This window comes from Heloderma suspectum, chromosome 17 (genome assembly GCF_057233095.1).
Source record: "Heloderma suspectum isolate Gila_16-S chromosome 17, 16-S_ref, whole genome shotgun sequence".
Lineage (NCBI taxonomy): Eukaryota > Metazoa > Chordata > Lepidosauria > Squamata > Helodermatidae > Heloderma > Heloderma suspectum.
In genome coordinates this window covers 6,529,378-6,544,561 of record NC_139474.1, presented here as the reverse complement: position 1 = coordinate 6,544,561, position 15,184 = coordinate 6,529,378, and the positions used below count along the sequence as shown (strand labels likewise).

Sequence of the window (15,184 nt, the reverse complement as noted above, 5' to 3'; positions counted from 1 at the left end):
GAAATTGAGGAAAACAATAGAATGGGAAATAGAGATCTCTTCAAGAAAATCGGAGATCTCAAGGGAACGTTTTGTGCAAAGACGGGCATGATAAAGGACAAAGAAGGCAGGGACCTAACAGAAGCAGATGAGATTAAGAAGAGGTGGAAAGAATACACAGAAGAACTATAGAGGAAAGATCTGAATGTCCCTGATAGCCCTGATAGTGCGGTCACTGAACTTGAGCCGGACATCCTAGAGAGTAAAGTCAAGTGGGCCTTAGGAAGCATTAGTAACAACAAAGCTAGCGGAGATGACAGTATTCCAGCTGAGCTATTTAAAAACCTAGAAGATGATGCTGTTAAAGTGCTGCACTCAATATGCCAACAAATTTGGAACACTCAACAGTGGCCACAAGACTGGAAAAGGTCAGTTTACATTCCAATTCCAAAGAAGGGCAACGTCAAAGAGTGTTCAAACTACCGTACAATTGCGCTCATTTCACATGCCAGCAAGGTGATGCTCAGAATCCTACAAGCTAGGCTTCAGCAGTATGTGAACCGAGAACTACTGGAAGTACAAGCTGGGTTTCAAAGAGGCAGAGGAACTAGAGATCAAATCGCCAACATTCGCTGGATCATGGAGAAAGCAAGAGAATTCCAGAAAAACATCTGTTTCTGCATCATTGACTACGCTAAACCCTTTGATTGTGTGGATCACAACAAACTGTGGCAAATTCTTAAAGAGATGGGAGTACCAGACCACCTTACCTGTCTCCTGAGAAACCTGTACGAGGGTCAAGAAGCAACAGTAAGAACCGGACATGGAACAACCGATTGGTTCAAAATTGGGAAAGGAGTATGACAAGGCTGTATATTGTCGCCCTGCTTATTTAACTTATATGCAGAGTACATCATGAGAAACGCCGGGTTGGATGAATCACAGGTCGGAATTAAGATTGCCGGGAGAATTATCAACAACCTCAGATACACAGACGATACCACCCTAATGGCAGAAAGCGAAGAGGATCTCAAGAGCCTCTTGTTGAGGGTGAAAGAGGAGAGTGCAAAAGCTGGTTTGAAACTCAACATTAAAAAAACTAAGGTCATGGCATCTGGACCCATCACTTCCTGGCATACAGAAGGGGAAGAAACGGAAGCAGTGACAGATTTTACTTTCTTGGGCTCCAAGATCACCGCAGACGGTGACTGTAGCCATGAAATTAAAAGATGCTTGCTCCTTGGGAGGAAAGCTATGGCACACCTAGACAGCATAGTAAGAAGCAGAGACATCACCTTGCCGACAAATGTCCATATAATCAAAGTTATGGTTTTCCCAGTAGTAAAGTATGGCTGTGAGAGCTGGACTATAAGGAAGGCTGAGCGCCGAAGAATCGATGCTTTCGAACTGTGGTGCTGGAGAAGACTCTTACGAGTCCCCTGGACTGCAAGGAGGTCCAGTCAGTCAATCCTAAAGGAAATCAACCCTGAGTGCTTATGGGAAGGACAGATCCTGAAGCTGAAGCTCAAATATTTTGGCCACCTAATGCGAAGAGAAAACTCCCTGGAAAAGACCCTGATGCTGGGAAAGACTGAAGGCAAAAGGAGAAGGGGACAGCAGAGGATGAGATGGCTAGATAGCATCACCGATGCAATGAATATGAACTTGAGCACGCTCCGGGAGAAAGCGGAGGACGGGAAGGCCTGGCGTGCTATGGTCCATGGGGTCACGAAGAGTCAGACACGACTTAATGACTGAACAACAACAACAACATATGTTGTCTGGGAGTGTGCTCGCTGTTTATATGTGTTTTTGTAAATGGTTTGGCACTTTGAATAATGTATGCTTAATGGTTTTAAATTGTTGTGACCAGCCCAGAGAGCTTTGGCAATGGGGCGGTATAGAAATATAAAAAATGAAGATCTTCATCTGCCCCATGACCTTGAGGAGGCACTGTCAGGGAGTAGGCAATATGGACTAGAACCTTAAACCAGACTAAGGCAATTTCCTATGTTCCTACAGGGCCAGGCTCTTTCTGTCTGATGCATTAAACCCATTGCTTCTTGGCTCTAAGGACAGGGCAGCATAAAACAGGAGTATATTAATACATTCCTCTGTGTGCATATGCCAGCAAGTGGGAAGCAGGTGGTCTATGGGATGTCTCATCCTTCTCTCTCTGCTTTGGCAGAACCGCGTACACCAGACTGTACACCAACGACATCTGGGTGAGCTGGATGCCTTCTCCTCCCTCCTCCTTAAGCTGGGCTATTTTCCTGCTGGCAAGCTGGAACCCTTTTCTCCATCCTTTTTTTCTTCTTCCTAAAATGGGCATATAATCGATGTGCCTACTCTGTCTCACTTACCATCCTTTGGACCCAAGAATTCCCCTTGCCTCTGATTTCCAGAGTAAAATTTCCAGTGCGTTTGCTGCCACCCCCCCCCACCCCCACCCTTTTCTTCTTCCCAGGCCATGAGGAATTTTTTAAAAAGTAGGGAGGGGAGAATAAAACCACACAACCACTGTGCCCCTTTGTGTTTCCCTCAACCTTTCATTTCCCCCCCCGCCCCCCCAGCCATGTGGTTAGAAACTCTGCTGTGGTGGGAGGCTGGCTGAGTTATGCACGTTCTGCTGTTGCCAAGACATTTGACCGTGGGAGTCCAAATTCCCATTGACACACACACACTACATCACTGGCAGCCCCGAAGTCCTTTGGAGAAGGTTTGATGTGTTCTGAGCCAGGGAGGTGACTTTCTTAGGGTAAGGTATACGCCACCCACACAGGCTGGGCGAGCGACTGGCAATGGCAAGAGAAAGAGCAGCAGCAGAAGGGCCTTCTCTGTGGAGGCTCCCAGGGTATTGATTCTGTGGAACTCCCTGCCGAAGGAGGCTAGGATGGCTTCCTTTGTGTTGTTCTTCTGCCGGCAGGCAAAGCCTTTTTAAAATTCAAGCAGGCCTTTGGCGGGTCAGCTGGCTTGTTGGGTTGGCCGCCGTTTTGATTCTTAGTGTTGCTTATCACCGTATTTCTTTGGTTACGGTTTTAACCAAGGTTTTATTTTAAAAGCTCGGCTCCTAGGATTGGTAGACACCTTGAGCACTGTTTTCTTGGCAGAAAGGCAGGGTACAAATCAAATCAATGCATATGCAGCAGAGGGCTTGGGGGAAGGTGAGCACTGGGGGAGGCCTTTTCAGGTGTGGGCCTTGAGAGGTGCCTCAAAATGCTGACCCCTGGTGCTGACCCTAAACTAGATCCATTATGGGACAGAGTTGGCTCTCCAACCAATGGGAGAAGCAGCACTTGTCAAATTCTCCAGCACACCACTGAGAAAGGTACAGGAGTTCCAGGCCTGTCCTGAAAAGAGCAAACTCATATATCTTCCTGACGAAGAGAAGTTGGACAAGGATGGTACCCTTTTCCTCCTGCCCCGAACATTGCAGGATTGGGTTGCCAAGCAAATTGGGTTGTTCAGCGCCCCAGCAAGTGGCCAGAGCAGAGGAGGGGATGTTGGTCGACGGAAAATCTTGCACATTTCATCTTGTTGCTAGTTATCTTTCAGATTTTTTTGTGGCCATCTTCTTTCAGAGCAGGAAGCACGCTGCACATTCTCAGAGGCACTGTGGCTGTAGCATCACTTTTAAAAAAAGGAATATGATTCTCTTCACAAAAGGAAACGCATACTGTATATTCTCAGTGGTACTTTACCTTTAGGTCCTTTTGAAAACTTGGATCTCCTGGGGGGCGGGGGGCGGGAAGGCACTTTGCACAAACTCAGAGGTACTCTTCCCAAATAGCAAGAAGTGTTGTCTTTGATCATCACGTCTGACTCTGCTCTCCCATTTTCCTGTTTCATGCTGGGTTTTTATTCCCACTATATGGTGCATTTTTATATTGGAATCAGCTCCGCCGAATTGTTGCGTAATAGCAGGGTTAAAAGGTTCTGAAATAAATAAAATTAAATTGAAAAGTGTGAAGGATATACAAAACAATGTTTTGCATTCCCTTTCCCGAAATGGGATTGTAGCCAAAGACTGCCTAGAACATGGGATGGGCTGAAAGTAGATCTCCAGATGTTTTGGACTTCAGCTCCCAGCATTCCTGACCATTGGCCATACTGGCAGGGGCTTCTGGGAGTTGAAGTGCAAAACATCTGGAGATCTATTTTCTGCCCGCATCTGGCCTAGAATCCATGCTTAAGAGAGCTCTCTGATCCGCAATACATGAAGACCAGGCATGGTTACTTCAGAGTCGGGTGAGGGAGGAGGAGAGTAAATGCTCTCTGCACATGCTCAGAGGCACGCTGGCCACACGTTCCTTGAACGCTGAGGCTGGGATTTGGATTTACACGTTCTTGAGGAGAAGTTTTGCCTCAGAAATAAGTCCCGACGAACATCTTTCCCCTCACGGATTCCACTAAATCCCCCAAACACCTTCCCCCACACGCCCATTAGCCCGCTCGAACTACATTGCCCATGTATCCCTGGGAGGAGGGGGGGAAAGTCCCACAATCCCTTTCGAGAGGGTACAACGTGTGACAAAAGCGTTTCTATTTTCTCGACGATGAAACAGATATGGTTATGTAGACTCTTGCGCGTGCACCGTTTGGGGTTGATAATAAATACAACATAACGCAACATCGATCCATAAACGGACTTTCACACACACCCCGCTCTGTCTCCATGACAACCAACCGCCCCAGAGCAGTGACAGGGAGGAATACATTTCCCAGGATGCCCTGGGCGGGGAGCCCTGTGGAAAGACGAGGGCTTATGCCTGGGGAGGAGAAGGCGCGGGACTCGCTTTCCCGTGGTGCTCCGCGCCGCCGGGCCGGAAGTGGCTCCTCCTCGGGCGGCGCCTTAAAGCGGAAGCGCTGAGCCGGGGCGGGGCCGCAGTTCCCTTTGGGCTTCGCTGGACGCGCAGACCGAGTCGAGGCGCCGCCGCGGAGGAGGAGGAAGCAGCCGCCGCCGAGCCGAGAGCCGTCCCAGCGCCGCCGCCGTCTCCTTCTCCTCGCTCTCCTAGCCCGCAGAGCCATGGTAAGGCCCGGGAGCGCCCCCTCCCCGCGCCCCCCGTCTGCCTGGCCGCCATCTTGTCTCCTGGCCGCCATTTTGTGTGGGGCTCCTGGGGGCCCCTTCCCCGCCCGCTTGGGGAGGGGGGCAGAGAAGGCGCCTTTGCAGCCCCCTCGCCGTCGTTACCTGCTGCTGCTTCTCCCCCCCCCCACTCCAGTGTTGGTGGACACAAGGCTGCGGGGGGGGGCTTTTTTCTTCCTCCCCCTCCGCCTTAGATGGCCCCTCTGCTTCGTTATGCGAAGCTTTCCCCACAGCCTGCCTTCCTTCTACTCTTCTTTTTTTTTGTAGGGGTGGAATAGAGCCCAGGAGGCCTGGGGGGGGCTTCCCCCCCTTCCAAATTGCATTGTGTCTCCTTGCTCCCTTTAGAACTAGGGAGGGAACCCAGGAGTCCTGGCTTGCGCCCCCACCCCACCCCATGCACCATGCATTATCCTTTCTCTTTATGACCCTTCCCCCATCCGAGTGGTGGGGGAGAGGGATACAGAGGAGCCCATTGTGTGCCCTCACATGGGGATGGGGCGGTTCAGGATTCGGGGGGGCTGTCATGTGGCCAGGGGATTGCAGCAGCAGCACCATCCACAGGAGACCTGGGCGCAGAGCCATGCATGCCGCTCTCCAAAGATTGTTTTTGGGCACCTTGGCTCTTGAAATGGTTCCTCCATCTCTTTTCTAAAATGCAAACCTCGTTCAGTGTTCTGGTTTGCATCTTTCCTGCTGCCTTTTTTCCTCCTCCTCCTAACTACCAGCCTGCCAAAAGATGCCTTCCTGTGCTGTGGGTACCAGCCCAGCTGGTTTATAGCTGGGCTTTCAGACCTCCTCTCCATCGCTTCACTCCCCCTCTCTCCCCAGATAAGCCCCATTTTCCCTTTGCTGCTGGCTGCTGAATCCAGCAGTGCCTCTCCCCATCTCCCCCAGCAAAGGTAAACCAGCTGGACTGCTCCCCAGTGATGAAGCTCTGCCTTTTGTGCTCTCTCCCAACTTAGGATACTGACAATAGATATCCCGCCGCCGCCATTGCGCACACATATCCTGGTTGCTGCCACTTAACCTTCTTCCCCCACTCCCCGCCCCATGCGGCACAACTCTACTTCCTTTTCTGGCGCTGGCAGCAGGCATCCGGCATCCAAGCACCTCCTTCCAAGCTGGTGGCTCTGGGCACCTGCTCTCCCATGCTGTTCTTTTTCTCCACCCCAGACAGTTTGTACTGGACTGCAGGAGTCTCTGCTCCTGTGGGCAGGCATGGAATCAAGGAGACCCTGATTGCCTAGGCACTCCCTAGCTGGTTTGTATCCCAGTTTCTGAGAGGTATTTTGCCCAAACCTGCCACTCCCAGATCCTGCCTAGAGCAATGGAACTTCAGCCCTGGTTCTTTCTATGCTCTTCTTGTGGGATGGAACCTCTGACTCCGCTTAAAGGTTAATTGGGGGCATCCTCTCTGTTCTGCACATGGAGTTTGTCTAGCCTTTTGAAGTAGTACTTGTAAACTTTTTGCAAGAGCTAGGTCAGATGATGAGATAAAATGCTGGAGTCCAGTTCTCCACAGAACTGGCATGGAGTAGGATGGGGAAAGGCATTTGGTCTTGGGCACTGGCATCTCATCCTTGGCTGCTTGAGGCTTTCTGAGCAGGGCCCTGCCAACCTTGGCTGGCCCTGTTAGCCGGCCCAAACTTTGGTTGCCATGAACCTGCCCTTCTCCTAACTGGGGAGTGGAGTGGTATCTCTGTCACACGGAGCTTTGAAGTGCTTCAAGTGTCTCCACAGCACAAGGCCAAAGATGATCCCTTGCTCCCCCAGTTCCAAAATCAGGAAGACAGCAGGGTTTGTCTATGTTGTGCTGTGTTTCTAGAATACTTCTGCCTGTGGGTCTAGCAAGGGCCCCTGCTTGCCGGAGTGGGGAGGGATTTTTGCTGTAGCGAGTGAACTTATGGATCCCTGTTTCTGAGCTCTGTTAGCGTGGGAAAACAAAGAGCACTGCTGGGTCAGACCAGAGTCCCATTTACACTGTTGTCCTGTTTCCCGCAGTGGCCAGTCAGATGTTTCTGGGAAGCCCATGAGCAGGGCATGAGGGCAAGAGCCCTCTCCTGCTTCTGTTTCCCAGCAACTGATACTTAGGCCTGTGAAACATGGGAGGTAATATATAGCCACTGTCAGATTTTTCCAGGAATTTGTCTCATCCCGTTTAGAAGCCATCTAAGCCACTGGCTGTCACCATGATCTGTGGCAGACAGTTCTGTAAATTGCCCACCACTCGGCTTCATTGGCTAACCCTGAGTTCTAGCATCATGAGACAGGACGGAAAGTTATCTCTGCCTTTCTCCGTGCCGTGTGGAGGCTCCAGTGTGGCCAGTGCTGACTCCTTTCCCCCTCCTTCCTCCCCCGCCCTGGCAGGCATCTGGCGTAGCTGTCTCCGATGGAGTTATCAAGGTCTTCAATGACATGAAGGTGCGCAAAGCTTCCACCCCAGAGGAAGTGAAGAAGCGCAAGAAGGCTGTGCTGTTCTGTCTGAGTGAAGACAAGAAGAACATTATCCTGGAGGAGGGGAAGGAGATTCTGGTGGGAGACGTGGGAGACACCATCGATGACCCCTACCTGCACTTCGTCAAGATGCTGCCTGACCGTGACTGCCGCTATGCCCTCTACGACGCCACCTACGAGACCAAGGAGAGCAAAAAGGAGGACCTTGTCTTCATCTTCTGGTGAGGCCCCACAAAACCACCCTAGGACTGCTGCCAGACCGCCCCTCATTCAGCCCTGCTTGGTACTTGCTGAAGCATGAAAGAGTAGTTCCTTAGACACTCCTGGCTGTAACCAGCATAACACTTACAAGCAAATGTGAGCCGAATTGAGATTCTGGTCTATTTGGCACCCTTCCTATTTTGAGGCTTTTTATTTGGAGATCTGTTTTATTTTGAGGTTTTTAAATCTCCTTTTTTTTTGTCACCAAGGAGTGAGGTCTCAAAATAGACCCTCTCTGTTTGGAGCCCTCTCTCCTTGGTGATAAAAAGCCTGAACAGGAAACTAGAGCCACTGTGCCATCTGCTCCGGCCCCCAGCCAGTGTCCAGCCTTGCCTCCAGTCTCACAAGACAGCTTGCTTCCTGTTGAACAAAGGGTTGTCCCTGGTTCAGAAAGGATTGAGGACAAGCCCCTCGAATTTAGGTAGCATGTCACGGGGGGCATGGGGGAGGACTATGGGCTTTTCATGGGTCTCCAGCAGAACAGAGGTGTTCTATCATCTTGGTTCTCTTTTAACAGCTGATATTGGGGAAGAAGGTTCTTTGACCTGCATGGGAGTCTTAGGGTAGGGTGGGATATCCCATTGCCTTGAACCTAGCACAATGTATTTCAGTTTTAATGGCTCTTGTATGTTTTTAATCCTAAATGAGGCAAATTATCTTTCCTGCCACCACTACCCTGTGGAGTTAAGGCACCCTTAGGGGAAGAATTGGTAAATCTATACTATTCATGTGCATCCCTCCCTCCTCCCCACCCCTGGTTGGGGGAAATAAAAATGCCTTTGTACCAGTATTGTGATGTTGTGAGAATGACTGGACAATTTGTATATCCTAGGTAATTGGGAAATGTGGACAACCCTGGAACGATGGGGAAGGGTGGTCATGGGAAGATCAGAAGCTTCCTTACACTGAGTCAGACCGTCGGTCCATCTAGCCCAGTATTGTTCAACGCTGACTGGCAGCAGCAGCCCTCCAGGGCGTCAGGCAGGGTTCTTTCCTAGCCCTACCTGGGAATCGAACCTGTGGCCTTCCGCATGCAAAGTATGCACTCTGCCGCTGAGCTACAACACAGGTCTGTGTCCCATGTGCAGGGAAATGACCACTGGGCTTGTAGTTCTCGTCCCATTGGAATTCCTGTTTTGAGGTCTACACATGATATCTATCCTCTAGCCTGTCAAAGGGCGAAAGGTCTGCAAGTGCTTTGCTTAGAGGTAGTTGCTCCTTTCGGCAGGTGGATAACATACTGCAGCCTTGCCCACCCTGGCACCTTCCAAATGAGTTGGATTGCAGCGCCTATAATTCTCAGCCAGAATTGTGGGAGTTGCAGTCCATGTCTGGAAGGCACCAGGACAGGCAAGCCCAACTGCAACAGCCCAGGGCACCTGCCTCGCTGCTGCCACGGTTCCCTGTCTGCTCTTTGCGCTCCGCCCATCTTTCTTCATCCCACTGAGCCTGGCGAAGGAGCACATTCCTGCTCTTCCCTGGGACGGGTTTAGCTCGGCTCCCATGCTGAGCTTGCTGTTGTCTCTCCCTGCAGGGCGCCTGAGTGTGCCCCACTGAAGAGCAAGATGATCTATGCCAGTTCGAAGGATGCCATCAAGAAGAAACTTACAGGTGAGAGCTGGCAGGGGTGCAGCTTGTACACCTGGGGCTTGGTGCTGGGACTCTTCCACTTGGCCGGCCCGTGTCTTGCTCCTGAGGCTTGCCCTAGGCGCACGTGGTAATGCCCAAGCGCTGACTAGCTACAGCCTGGTTATGTATCTGGGACTGGCAGGCCGGATCTCCAGCACCTTGTTAGAGGATCAGCCCTCTGCTTAGTTAGCAATGCAGAAGGCGCGGTGTGGTGCCTTAACTAATTATCATCTGTGTAGCATTTAGCTGCGCAAAATGCTCGGCCCTATCCTAGCCTTTTGACATCTGTTATCTTGGAGTTGTAGAAACTGAGGCGGAGAGGAGCAAGTGAGAAGCCCTGCCACTGCCGCATGGGTTGCCTTCTTTCTGTCCGCAGTGAACGCCCCCAAAAGGGAGGTGCTCGAAATGAGCAGGACACTGATCATTGGGGGAGATGGTTGGGTTGTCTTGAGAGGCACTTGGGAGCATGTGTCAAAAATACTATGGGTTGGATTTGGAGTAAGTGAGTCACACTTTGGTCCCATTTTTCTGCTGGCTTCTGCCCTGTTTTTATTTTTGTTTCAATGTTTGTATTTTAGGTTTTTGAGCTACACTGCCCAGAAAACTTTGCTTTATTGGGTGGATTAAAAGGACAGAAAATAAGTAAATTGAGATCAATGGGACACATTAATCTGGCCTTCAAAAAGCCACATTGATTCTGATGAGATTAGGCCTTCCTCAACCTGGTGCCCTCCAGGGATGTTGGACTACAACTCCCAGCTTGCCCCAGCCAGCCTTGCTGGGAGTTGTAGTCCAAAATACCTGGAGGGCACCAGGTTGGGGAAAGGTGCATGGAACGGTAACTTCCTTACTCTGGGTCTTGTCCTGTATATCTTTGAGATGTTCTAAGGCAGCTACAACCAGACAGTGAAATAAGATTTGGCCTGGCTCCAGACTTAAGTTCAGTTTTAGTCCCATTGAAGTCAGCAGGACTTGTTAGTCACAATCAGCTTGTCTCATTGTCTTTCGATGGGGCTAAAGCATGATCCCTCCCTCCTCTTCCACTTCATGGCTGCAGCCTGAAAACAAGGTGCTAAGACTGCTTCTGTGTCCAGCTCCACCAGCCACTGACCGGCACGATCTCTGTTGCTCTGCGTCTTGCCCCTTTGGTCCGTTTCTTCTGACACCGACTTGTTGCTGCCCCCAATTTGCGCCTTGCTCTGGGCACCCAAAAGCCGGTGGAATGGCTTTGGGTGCTGTGACTATGAGCATTGGGGGCTGACGCCCTGCCCTCCTGTCTGCTGCTTGGGAGCTGAGGTGGTGTTGGGGCAGCGTCTCCTGTCTGGCTGTAAGACAATGTGACCCAGCCTTGCTGCAACTTTCCATGGCTAGCAGAGGCAGTGGCTTGGTGGACCAGATGTTGCCCACCCACTGAAGATTGTAGGGGAAGTTAAAGGGACAGGTCACCTGTTCTGCAGGGAGAGTTGCTCCTCCACCGCACGTGGCATTACAGTTCTTCGTTCTCTGCTGACTAAGAGCGTTTGGGGGAAAGCCAGTCTTGCTCCTGTCTCCTGCTTGGAGAGGGCTGGGGTGTTCCCATTGCCTGTGCGGGCAGCTGGCCTTGGTGACAGCAGGCCAGCGCCTCCACTCACCACCATCCTCTTCCTTTGCAGGGATCAAGCACGAGGTGCAAGCAAACTGCTACGAGGAAGTGAAGGACCGCTGTACCCTGGCGGAGAAATTGGGCGGCAGTGCCGTTATCAGCTTGGAGGGCAAGCCCTTGTGAGCCCTTCCCCTCCCTTGTCGTGCCAGCGTCTCCGGAGCTTCCATGTTAATGGCCCTGTGCTACCGTCTGGGGTTTGGTGGGCGGGATGTGGGGTGGGTTCTCCTTAGTTACGTTCCAGTTTTCTGCCTTCTCACCTTTTTACCCCTCCCGTGCTCCCCTCCTGTAAAAAGCGGCTGCCCCCAGCTGTGCAGCTGCTGTTGAAACTTGCCAAACCAGCTACAACTCCTCCTCCCCCTCCCTCTTCCAAGCCCAGCCATTAAGGTGACATTCCTTGGGGGGCCCCACTTCTTGGCTGCCTCCTGCACCCTGTGGGGACCACCAGCATCCTCCATTCCAGCTTTGGGACCACTCTCAAGCAGGACTCCGCTCCTGGACAAGGGTTGCTGGGGGGGGGGGGGGGCATGGAATCTAAAGGCAGGGGTATTCAGGGCCCCTCATTCCAGAATTAGTCTATCTTTCCCAGTGTGTAAATTTTTTTTTATTGGTCTCTGTATGTGTGTTTTGGAAAACAGTGCGGAATGGCAGCTGCGTTCCCAGCCCCAGCCCCCCCCCCCAACGACCCACTCCCCTTCTTACTGCCATAGTGGCTTTGTGCTTGTCTGTAGTACTGTGTATAAATGAGATATTGTGGAGAAAGTTGCACCCATCTCAATGTTGGGGGTGGAATTAACAGAATAATGGAAGCAGCACCAGTGACCTTCAATAAAAAAAAAAATTAATGCTGCCTCTTCTGTGTTGCTGCTTTCTCACCTGAGCTTTGGGCTTAAGCGTGGGGCTTTGTGGACTAGGTGCTAAATTATTCCTGGTTCTGGGCCAAGAAAAGCAAACTGTTCAACTGGCTCAAATGTTGCTGGTCCATTAAATCTGGACGTTTTTGCTTTAGTGAAGTCCTGCTTCTACTAGAGTGAGTGAGAGAGTGTGTGTGTGTGTAGGGGGGAGATAGGGGCACTGAGCTGTATGCACGTGCCTTCTGTTCTCCCTGCCACTACTGAAAAATATTCAGCCACAGCTCTGCTTCAGAGAACTGCTAGGTACTGCCCACAGGCTTTCCAGCCCATTTCTGCATTATAAGGGCTAGAAACGTCCATTATTTAAAATGACAGTTGATCTTTAATCTGAAACAAGCAGAACTAAATGGTTAAATGATCTGTCCCATCCAGATCTGGTTCTAAAGGTACACTAATGGATTGCTGCCTTGCCCTTAAAGCAGGGGTGCACCACTTTTTTGACCCCCTGGCTGGAGGCTGCACACCTCTCTCCTTACCTGGTGAGATTTAGGGATAGCTGACTGGTTGTGGGGAGAGAAGATAAAAGCTTCTCCCACTCCAGTGGTAGCCACCAACATTGCTGTTTCTCTGCCATTACTAGCAGTGAGGAACCGGTGGCCTTGGAAGCTAGGGAAGGGCATTTTCTTTCCCCTCAGTCCAGCTGTGGGGAAAAGTGGGTGAGGTTCTGTTGGCCTCAGGGGTTGCACAGCAGGGCCAAGGTTGTGCACCCCTGCCCTAAAGCGTCATGGATGGATTGCCTTTAATGTTTAAGAAGGAGGAGAATTAAAATTCACAGCTTCCCCATGTGATCTGCCTCACAGCTGAACTTGGTTAATACCAAACGAAGCACTGATGGGGGAACTTGAGCAACAGTCACCTAAACCTGTTTCCCTGTAACCTCGAAGTATGTGAGCTTTCAAGTTTCACAGAACATTTGGCCTAGCTGGAAGCGTTCTGTGACGTTCTCTCACTGAGGCTGGATAAAAGCGGTCGCTTCCTTTGTAAGCTGGGCACAGGCCGCTCTTGCAGTGCTTTTGAAATATGCCTACGCTTGGACTTCGGTCAGCCTATTTGTGTGTGTGTGTGTGTGTGTGTGTGTGTGTGTGTGTGTGTGTGTGTGTTGCAATCCCAGTGAACAGCTTTCAAGAGGATGCCATTGGTACTTCTCCAACAGTAAATGGCATTCTTGCTCCAGAGGGTATGACTCAAACCGCAAGAGTTCAAATTACAAATAAGGAGATTTAGACTAAACAGGAAGAATGTTTGGATAGTACAAACGTTTTGGCCGTGGGACAGACTGCCTCCGACATGGGGCTTTCCCTTGTCGGAGGTTTTGCAGCAGAGGTGAGATGGCCACCTTTTGTGGATGCTAGAGCAGTGGATTTCTTGCATCAGCAGGGGGTTGGACTAAATGACTCTCGAGGTCCCTTCCAACTCCATGTTTCTAGGAGGCCATTGCCTAAATCTGCCTTGTGCCAAGTTGCAACATCTGGTCCAGCACCAGCTCTTGGGCAGAAATGTCTCCCAGCGCTGTGAGGGGTCCGTCCATGAGAGGTGCTGGTGACCTAACCCGGGGAGCTTTATGCTGGCAAAACGTGCTCCTGATTTCTATTCATCAGCATGTCTTTTAAGCTTTATAGGTCAAACGTGGCACCTTCAATTACACCTGTTTTAAGAGGGGAAAAAATGCTGGTGAGGTTTACAGGGAAGATGCCCTAGCTTGGGGGTAGAGCAGCTGCTGTTAGCTGAAAGCTCCCCAAATTCATTCCCTGGTTAAACTGAGCAGGGGATGGGGGATAGACCCTTCTCTGCTGGAGACCTCGCAGGCCTGCTGGAAGTCAGAGCAGAGGACTCTGTGGCCAAAATGGTCTGACGTGGGAGATGGCAACTTCGACGTGCTGGAGTCATGCGCTCCCCCTGGTTGCTGCATTTTATATCCCTCTACACAGTTTTCAAGGGCTGAACTGCAAGAGGGTATTGCAGTCTTATCTTGAGACGTCTGCCACCCTGGCTTTGTCAAGGAGCTGCCAACCGTCTCCGATCCCTTCCTGCAGTGGAGTCTTGCACCCTGGCTACTCAGTTGCTCCTTGGGTGTGGCTGGCCCTGTTACCTTGGCTCCACCGAGGGAGACAGGTCAAAGTCCTGGGTGGGGCTCACGGCCTTGATCTAAGTCATCAGTACCTCCAGCTCCCCTGGAGCTGAGTCACGCTGGCACCGCCTTGCCTCTTGGACTAGCTGCAAAGCGGCTCGGGCTGGTAGGGTTGAGCTGGTAGAGCTGTTGTGTGTCAGAATGGAGAGGGGCTGGGTTCTGCCCCTATGAATCCAGGGCTGGGTTTAAATGGAGGCCCTGAATTACTCCCTAGAAGGAGGAGTGCTACTCATGGTGGAAGCCGTGGGAGCTCTCCTTCCCGCCCTCTGCCAAACATCTGAAAGATGTCCTTGTTCTGTGCTCTGTCCTCCCCACAACGCAGCATGGTGGGGTGGCCCAAGAGAGTGTCAGGCCCAAAATCAGCTGGTGGGCTTCATGGCCGGGGGCCAGGGTTGCACCTCGCACACCCGAGTCTAGCACTCTTCACCACCACACGGGTGCAGAACTGCTTTTCTGCAGAAGCCCTCAGGGGCCACCCCCCCCCCGCATATTTCAGCTTCAACCTCTTCCTTCCAGTCACGAAGCTATAGGAGCAGCATTTGAAGCTATAGGAGCAGCATTTCAACCGTTCTGAGTTGGGGCTGGGGGGCTACACGAAAGCCAGGAAACCGCCAAATGGTGGTCAGGGAAAAGGGGGAGAGACCTGGGAAAGCGGCATGGCATTCTGGGGGATCTCAACGGGCTGAATTTAGCCCACCGGCTGAGCTGTACCCCTGCGCTACACCGCCGTTTATACTGGCTAGAGCTGATGGGAGTTGTGGTCCTCCAGTTATTGCTTGGACTATATGTTCACGACCACTGCCACAAGCCATGCCCGCAACTGTATTTAAATATGGTGTCTGTCATAAAGCACAACTTAGGGGTGCAATCCGATGCACGTTTAGACGGAAAAAAGCCCCACAACTCCCAGTATTCCCCAGCCAGCTGGGGAATACTAGGAGTTGTGGGGCTTTTTTCCGTCTAAACGTGCATCGGATTGCACCTCTAAGTTGTACACAATGCTTTGTCCCTAAGCCAGCTCTGTAAGGTAGTGTAGGGTGATGTTCTCTTATCTTTCCCCTTTCGATTTATTTATTTATTTACAATATTTCTATACC

At 51.2% G+C, this 15,184-nt stretch overlaps 1 protein-coding gene across 1 annotated transcript; it reads left to right on the top strand.

Moving 5' to 3' along the window:
• The first annotated feature begins 4,859 nt into the window (after nucleotides 1-4,859).
• On the top strand, nucleotides 4,860-12,052 carry CFL1 (cofilin 1). Its single transcript, XM_084824026.1, has 4 exons — nucleotides 4,860-5,008; nucleotides 7,430-7,737; nucleotides 9,312-9,388; nucleotides 11,059-12,052. Exons 1-4 carry the CDS (start codon nucleotides 5,006-5,008, stop codon nucleotides 11,169-11,171), a joined length of 501 nt encoding a protein of 166 aa, XP_084680152.1. The 5' UTR covers nucleotides 4,860-5,005; the 3' UTR covers nucleotides 11,172-12,052.
• Nucleotides 12,053-15,184: the final 3,132 nt, after the last annotated feature.